The sequence below is a fragment of the Solanum pennellii genome, chromosome 4 (assembly GCF_001406875.1).
Source record: "Solanum pennellii chromosome 4, SPENNV200".
Lineage (NCBI taxonomy): Eukaryota > Viridiplantae > Streptophyta > Magnoliopsida > Solanales > Solanaceae > Solanum > Solanum pennellii.
The window spans coordinates 3,075,293-3,084,288 of NC_028640.1; the positions used below are offsets into that span (position 1 = coordinate 3,075,293).

Genomic DNA, 8,996 nt, shown 5'->3' on the forward strand with positions numbered 1-8,996 from the left:
CAAACGTGCAACGCACTCTCCCAAAGCTAGTATTATTATAAATGGAAAGATTTTAACTTCAAAGTTGATTTACCATTTTACACCTTCACTAAATTTAAATATTATTAACAAACTAATTAATAAATTTTAAATAATAATTATATGGTATTAATCCCTTATATTTTTCTATAGAATTAGTTCACGGAATATTTAATTTGTTCTCATTCTAAAATGGAGTTTGGTAGATGAAGTGTTTCGTCCTTTAACATTAAAGAACAAAAATGCCCTTTGAATTACCATATATCGGCGCACATATATAGATTTTAGTTAGAAACTTTACGTATCCCAACTTTAACCAATTGAATTCTCCTAGATTTATGTATATCAACAATTTTTATATGACTTTTATAATTCCTGACCTTATTATATACATATCAACAAATTGATTTCAAAATCACTTTATATTAATTTATACACTTAGTTATTTCGATGTATAATTGTTGATGAATGATTATTGGTGGATGTATTTACATTTTTCATCACAATCACTTTATGTTAATGTATACACTTAGCTATTCTAATGTATAATTGTTGATGGATGTAATTGGTCATCACATATATAATAAAAAGAGGAAAATCTATTTATGTTTTGTTAGTTATGGAGGAAGTTTTTCCATTCTTTTACACTGGAACTGTTTCTCTCTTTAATTTCTATTATTTAAATATTTTAGAATTCGTTAGCTATTTTATTATTTTTAGTCTACTCTATTTCATCTTATTTTCAAATATTTGTGGGATAAACATAATGTACATATGAAGTTGTATAATTTATTGTGATGCTATAATAATGTTATGAATATTGAAAATTTTAATATAATATATTCTCTTCAAACATTATGTGATCTTCACAACTAATAACTCATGTAAAAGTTAAAATTTTCTTAAAATTATTTGATATGATCATTAGATTGTCCATTTGATCTTAAACTTTAATTTGGTGTTACACTCCTCATTTGAGTTTTGATTACTTAATTTTATGAATAACTAGTTATACATATTGTAATTGAATTTAAATCATTTACAAATATTTGTACTAAGTAGCGTGCAATACACGTATATTTTCTATTCAAAAATTCATTTTTTTTTGAAGTATATAGAAATCTTGTTATAATTACAAGGGAAAAATATTCAACGCGCGTTTCCAAAAACTAGTAAGCAAATAAAAAGGACAATCCCAAATTCATGTTCCATATTGCATAAAGTTTGCTAAAAAAAATTAGTAAATGCTAAAGCTTCTTTTTCTCAAGAAAATACCTAGTAACAAGTTTTGAAATTTCATAGAAATTCTTTTTCTTAGTTAGACAATATAACGAAGATACAAAATGCATCCGTAATATTTAATATTGCGTCTTTTCTTGCTTGTACTTCAATTCTTCCTCTTCCGATCGCATTAAAACACAAATCACATATGAGTTGATTTTCATTTCATATATAAACTAGTAAAATTATTCGCGCTTCGCACGGGGATCTTTAGCAACACTTACAAGCAACGGTCACAATTTTTCTCAAAAATTTTATGGTCTTTTTTTCTTTTCTTCAATTCGTTTCTTTGATTGGTATGTTTCCTTAAATAATGATACTATTTTAATCGGTTTTCAAATATAAAAGTTTTTTCTAAAGCAATTCTTCTAGGCAAGGTATGCCTAGGGCTAGTTTTATTGATAACAGATTGATGTGTCTTAAATGTTTGATCTTAATGACATTGAATAGTGAATTTTAATGCTTGCTTGGAGTGTGTAAATCCTTTTGCGGTAAATCAAAAACATTAGATTTAATTCTTTCCTTTTTTTTTCTTACTTTCCTGGGTTGATTTGATCTCTTTTCGAGCTATAGCATAGTTAAGTGACTTTTCTATATATGAAGAAATAGAGTTGAATGACTTTTTGAAATATTTGTCATTAATTGAGTGAGCTTTATATTACAAAACAAATTGACTAACTTCTTATTATAAAATAAAATAAGATAATTTTAAAGATTATTATCACTCGTTGAGCGACCATTATTTTTTTTAAAAAAAAAAACAAAGTTGATTAAAAAATATTGTTTCCTCTGTTTCAAAGAGAGTGGTCTAGTTTGACTTGACAAAGATTTTAAGAAAAATAAAGAAGACTTTAAATCGTGTGGTCCTAAATTAAAGTTATGTTAAATATACAAAATTAATCATTCGTTGAGTGACCATTATTTTTTTTAAAAAAAAACGAAGTTGATTAAAAAATATTGTTCCCTCCGTTTCAAAAAGAGTGATCTAGTTTGACTTGACAAAGATTTTAATAAAAATCCTAAATTAAAGTTATGTTAATTATACAAAATTAATCATTCGTTGTGTGACCATTACTTTTTTGGAAAAAAAATTCAAAAAGAGTGGTCTAGTTTGACTTGACAAATATTTTAAGAAAAATAAAAAAGACTTTAAATCATGTGATCCTAAATTAAAGTTATATTAAGTATACAAAATTAATCTTTAATCTTATGGTCTTAAACATGACATGTGAAAAGATGGAACTAAAATATTACCAAAATAAAGAATAGGTCAATCTTTTTTAAACAGACCAAAAAGGAAATTAGTCATTCTTTTTGAAACATAGCAGGTAAATCTTGTGGTCTTAAATATGTCAAATGAAATATGGAATTAAAATATTACCAAATAAGAAAGAAGTCAATCTTTTTTAAACAGACTAAAAAGGAAAGTGATTTATTCTTTTTGAAACAAAGAGTACTATTTAAGAGCATATACACATATAAATATAATATATTCTTTTTTTTCCAATCTTTACCTGTACTTTTCCGTCTTTTGTTTTGTCAATGATTTTACACTACTACTATAGAAATTGTTGATTTCTAATGTGTGGTTTGTGGGCTATCACCCTGAAACAAAGTTTTACTTTATGCAAACCCTAATGTAGCAAGTGTGGGTTCTGGTTGGGACAGGTTAACTTGTCAGGATCCCGATTTGGATCTGACTGTAAATTGCAATTTCAAACGTAAATCAACTTAGTTTTTTGGGGACAATTTTCTATGATTTATATGAACTGGAAAATGGATGTCTAACACAACAAAATTGTAATCTAAGATAGCGAAAAATGAGTGGGTATCATCGCAGATCTCGGATCTGCAAATAGAAGAAAAGGAGAATATCATAATTAGATAAGAAGAAAATAGAAGGGAAGAGAGAAGAGAAATGAGGGAGATATTGATTTACCAGAAATTTTTTTGTTGAATTCTATCTCCTTTTAGAGTTTATAACAACCTTCAAATAACGAGGCTAGATGTTGATCCTTGTTGCCTCATTAATAGGGATTTAATCTTGGTAGTTTATTTGTCAATGTAGTTAATCTTGTTCTGTAATTCAGCTTCGAATTAAGCTTATAGTAAGTAAGATCATTACATATCACGAATTAATTATCCTCTCAGTACTGTTATTCAATAAAAATAACACTATAATCTCAATTAGTTATCATTTATCCCTAGTTTGCTACGAGTTCTTAGTATAATCCTACTAATGAGGTCTCTCACTAGGTAGACTCTGGACTCAAAAGAAGTATTATCATTAATTGTAATAAAAATATTATCCAATACATGTACACTTATAAATGGCAATCAAATTTTGTAAGAGGAGATTCATACTTTTATAATTGTACAGATTAAAAGATAGAAATGTTACCAATAAAAAGTGGAGATTAATTAACTTTCTTAGACAAGTACCTTTGGATGTAAGGATGTGGCATAGTTGTCAATAAAGGTCGAGAATCATAAGGTCTTACGTTGGAACCCCACTGGAGACAAAAAAACACTAATTGATTCATAAACTAAAAAACACTAGGTGATACCTTTCATATTCTTTAGTGGACAGAGTTACCTGATACTTATTGCTGGTGGGAGGTGCTCGGACACCACATACATTAAAAAATTGTAATAATATGCCTGAAATATGTAACATTTGTTGTACAATTTGCTTGAAATTTTTATGATGTAAGCAATCAAGTTCTTTAATATTTGTTTTATCTATAATTTTTGCTTTACTTATAGCACCTTTACCTTCTACAGGTGAGATGGAAAATGCAAATGGAGCTGATTGGCAGGAAGAGGTTTATCAAAAGGTATGGTCTGCAATGGTACTTTTAATTTGCACAAGATTTTGAAAAATGTGGATCATTTAACTTAATTCATGAGATAAATCTATCGGTAAGTTCAAATATAAGTCTTCATGGCACGTCACCAATTTGTTTTATTTCCCGGCGACTAAAATCTTTAATTGCTAGTTTGAGTGATAAAGCTATTTGTGCAAGATGTGTGTGTGAAAAGACATTTGTTCATCTGTATTAGTTGATATGCTTTTTTCTGTTTCTTATTTTATTTCTTAAAATAGAGAATTCAATGCTTCCGTCATTGAAAATCGTCCTTCTCTACTTATACGACTTGGTTTACTTTGATTTCTCTAAGAATAAACATATATATAACATGCTCTATATTCTTCATTCTGTCGTTTTTCACTTGTGAAGCCAACTCTGTCATTATTTCTTTTTGGTAAAACTGTAAATTACCACTAACCAACAAAGAAACATTACACCATAAGGTAACCTATCATCTCAGCCACCTTCTAGGTTTCCAACTAAACAAGAAAAATAGTTAGCCACTATAACGTCTAATCTTTCTATAGCGTCTTTCTAAATCTGTACTAACACTATATCAGTATTCATCGATGATCCTCTAAAAATCTTCCAATTCATTGATTTCCATGTATGATAGATCACTTCTTCCTCTTTATACCTTCCATGTACTATAACACTATATCAGTATTCACCGATGATCCTCTTTATATCTCTCAATGTCTCTATCCAAGATGAGTATCCAGAGATTGACTCACATAAAGACAACATGTAGCATCTTCCACTAGAACAGCTAGATGCCTTCATCTTTCTTTTGTTAGCCAACGACACAATATTTATTTTGCTCTGCTACCCCAACATGGCATTATAGGTAACATAATATTTAGAATCACCAAACACCTTAATGCTATTGGTATTGGAAAAAGCTTAATGCTTTGAAGGAGATGAGCGGACTTTGACCTAGTGGTAAGAGCATAACATTTGACGTGTTAGATTAGGCACATGTCACTAAATTTTAGTATTTTGTGGAGAAGGATAGAGGAGCAGACGCATTATCCACCGAGTTTAGAACTGTGCCCCAAAAAAACTCGTGTTACCAGCCACAAAGTGTTCTTACTTTATTAGTAACTGATATCAGCATTGAGATCTCACGCACGTTCAGCTGCTACAACACTCCAATTAACCACATGGAAATGCATTCTTGACATTTCCGCAATTGACTTATTGAAAAATTGTAATGCAGATCAAGTATATGAAGGAGATGTATTTATCAGACCTCAAGGATTTATACGAGAAAATTGCTCATCAAGTGCAGCAGGTATGTCGTCAACACCCCCTTAATTAAGTGCTTCATCATTGTTCACTCCCTTGCGAGTTTTGTCAAATGAAACGCCATCATTTGCATATAGCATGCCCAAGGTGTAGTGCATATTGTATTCTATTGGTTATTGGAAACACCTCAAACTGGGAACTGAAGCAGAAAGCTCATCAAGACACTAAATTCAAATTTTGGCTTCTTTAATTTGGTTCCTTTTCTGTCGATTGTCATCTTTAGAAACAGTGCTCTCGTAGTTGTAAAGCAGCTAATACATTCCATTTCTAGCATCTGCATAATTTCTTTGTGTTGAAGCATTGTGAAGTCTTTGTTTGTGTTGAAGCATTGTGAGTAATAGTAAAGTCGAGGTGGTAGTAGATACCATAAAACAGTCATTTTCACATGTAATTTTTCTGTTCCTTCTTTTTTTTCTTTCGGGGAAGGAATGAAGGCCTCCATAATTCTTCGGGCAAGGGCTTGATTTATCTGAATTTAATAGCATTTGAATCAACATTCTGTTGAATTGTGTAAACCTTGCGAGCTATGTTATGTACTTGAAGCATGACTGTGACTGAACTGATTTCTTTTTACTGATTTTAAGCATGACTCTATTCATCACCGTCTTCAAAATGAGAACATTGAAAAGCTCAAGATGTTCAAGGTGACGCTGGAACACATTATGCTTTTCTTGCGGCTTAAAAAGCAGGACATTCAACTTAATCACAAGGGCGAGCTGGACTCGGTTGAGAAGAACATAAGTTTCTTTCTAAGGTTCAATTGGGAACGCAGCATGACTTCTTCTTCTCCACAGCAGGGGGGACTTCATCAGGATAACATAAGCTCATTAAGTACACAAAGTGGAACGAACCCCGTAAAGGCAAACCTCGAATCCCTACAGCAAAATTCAAACGCTCTGTGCAACCGGCTACTGATGCAGCAACAGCTTCTTCAAAGTCAGCAATTAATGGAACACCAGCAAGCAATGAACTCACTGCAGCAGTTAATGCAACCGAATAATTTCACCAAATTGCAGCATAATTCCTTGTCTGGCGTATCGACAAATATCAACACTCAGCAATACATGATAAATTCAGTACAGCCTGGTTTCAATTTCGATTTGGGACAGAGTAATTCTTTGAACTTCCTGCAACAGGTGTCTACTGGATTTTTGCAACGAAATCCTGTTAACAATCTTCAACATGGTAACATAAGCTCATTCCGTACACAAAGTGGAACAAATCCCATACGAGGAAACCTCGGTTCCCTACAGAAAAATTTGAGTGTCAGGCAGCGAATGTGGCAGAGCCAGCAAATTGCAGAACCAGCAACTAAGACAGCAGTTACACAATCGGCAGATGCAGCAACTACTTTTTCGGAGATTGAAGTTAATGAAACAGAGGCAAGCAAATCAACAGAAGACCAGACTATTGCCAATCCACCAGACGTCGCAGCTTCAACAGTCTTCCATGCTACTTCAACAACCACAATCCCCTGATGGTCGAAACTAATCCACAGATGCAATACGAATAAGGTTCCATGGAAATCATTGCAACAAAACAACATTATCGATTTGCAACATGTTTGTTTGGATGATTAAATTGTTTATGTTTCGTGTACTCGTGAACACATGCACCCTTCCCTAGATTATGTGAAGTACTGCAATTATTTTGATAAATTACTTAAGTTTCATGTGGCAACTTAGGCTGAAATTCGAAATATCCATCGCCAAATTTTTCTCTGTTTGGATATTTTGCTACACTTCTACAAACAACAGTCACAATTGTTTCACAAACAATATTTTTAAGGTCTTTTTTTGAAAAAAAAATCTTTAATTTGATTCATGAAGTGTGTTTCCTTAAATAATTATCCTATTTTAATCGGTTTTCAAAGATAAAATTTGTTATACTATCTTAATGATAGTTATTGTTCTTTTTTCCTTTTAGAACACTTGAGATATTTATCACAGGCAAAATTTGCAATCCATAAGTTACTAAAATTACTCATCTTTGTGTTTTGTTTTAAGATCTCATGTGTTCAAAATTAATAATCCATTGCCATATATAAATCTTTTTAGTTACTAATGTTATTTCAATTTTTTTGTATGAACCTTCTATCTTAAGGACCAATATTGTTATTATTCCTCGTTATTTTATATAATTTAACAATTGAAAAATGATAATTATATCATCTATGTCAAGTAATTTTACCTTGTAAAATCAAACTATGCAAGAATATCCAATATTTTTCATTATACCTCTCTCGTATGAAATCATATCAAAAAGACTTTAAATCGTGTGATCCTAAATTAAAGTTATGTTAAATATACAAAATTAATCATTCGTTGAGTGACCATTATTTTTTTTAAAAAAACAAAGTTGATTAAAATATATTGTTCCCTCCGTTTCAAAAAGAGTGGTCTAATTTGACTTGACAAAGATTTTAAGAAAAATAAAGAAGACTTTAAATCATATGGTCCTAAATTAAAGTTATGTTAAATATACAAAATTAATCTTTAATCTTATGGTCTTAAACATGACACGTGAAAAGATGGTATTAAAATTTTACCAAAATAAAGAATAAGTCAATCTTTTTGAAACAAACTAAAAAGGAAATTTAGTCATTCTTTTTGAAACATAGCAGGTAAATCTTGTGGTCTTAAATATGTCAAGTGGAATATGGAATTAAAATATTACCAAATAAAAAAGAAGTCAATTTTTTTTAAACAGACTAAAAAAGAAAAAAAATTATTCTTTTTGAAATAACTATTTGAGAGCATACACACAAAATTAACTCCACATATAAATATAATATATATACTAGGGCTCAGGTTAAGGTGTCAAAAGGTTGGTCAGGATGGAGAAGTATATTGGTAAAAATAATACTCAAGGTAGTGATTTTTCTTCTTTTTTCCAATCTTTACCTGTACTTTTTCTGTCTTTTGTTTTGTCAATGATTTTACACTACTACTATATTAATTGTTTATTTTTAATGTGTGTTTTGTGGGCTATCACCCTGAAACGGAGTTTTACTTTATACAAACCCTAATGTAGCAAGTGTGGGTTCTGGTTGGGACAAGTTAACTTGTCAGGATTCCGATTTGGATCTGACTGTAAATTGCAATTTCAAATAACGTGGCGAGATGTTGATCCTTGCGCCTCATTAATAGGGATTTAATCTTGGTAGTTTATTTGTCAATGTAGTTAATCTTGTTCTGTAATTCAGCTTCGAATTAAGCTATAGTAAGTAAGATCATTACATATCACGAATTAATTATCCTCTCAGTATTGTTATCCAATAAAAATAACATTATAATCTCAATTAGTTATCATTTATCCCTAGTTTGCTACGAGTTCTTAGTTATCCAATAAAAATAACACTATAATCTCAATTAGTTATCATTTATCATTAATTGAGTGACATTTATGTTACAAAACAAACTGGATGGACTTTTTATTATAAAATAAAATAATTTCTGAGGATATTTCTATTTAACAAAAGTTTATAAAAATATTATTTGAGAGACTATATATAAACTT

The 8,996-nt window shown here is 30.3% G+C and overlaps 1 protein-coding gene across 1 annotated transcript; it reads left to right on the forward strand.

Annotated features, from left to right (window-relative positions):
* Positions 1 to 4,087: 4,087 nt before the first annotated feature.
* LOC114076721 (mediator of RNA polymerase II transcription subunit 15a-like) lies at positions 4,088 to 7,156 on the forward strand. Its single transcript, XM_027916015.1, has 3 exons — positions 4,088 to 4,136; positions 5,389 to 5,463; positions 6,062 to 7,156. Exons 1-3 carry the CDS (start codon positions 4,089 to 4,091, stop codon positions 6,953 to 6,955), a joined length of 1,017 nt encoding a protein of 338 aa, XP_027771816.1. The 5' UTR covers position 4,088; the 3' UTR covers positions 6,956 to 7,156.
* Positions 7,157 to 8,996: the final 1,840 nt, after the last annotated feature.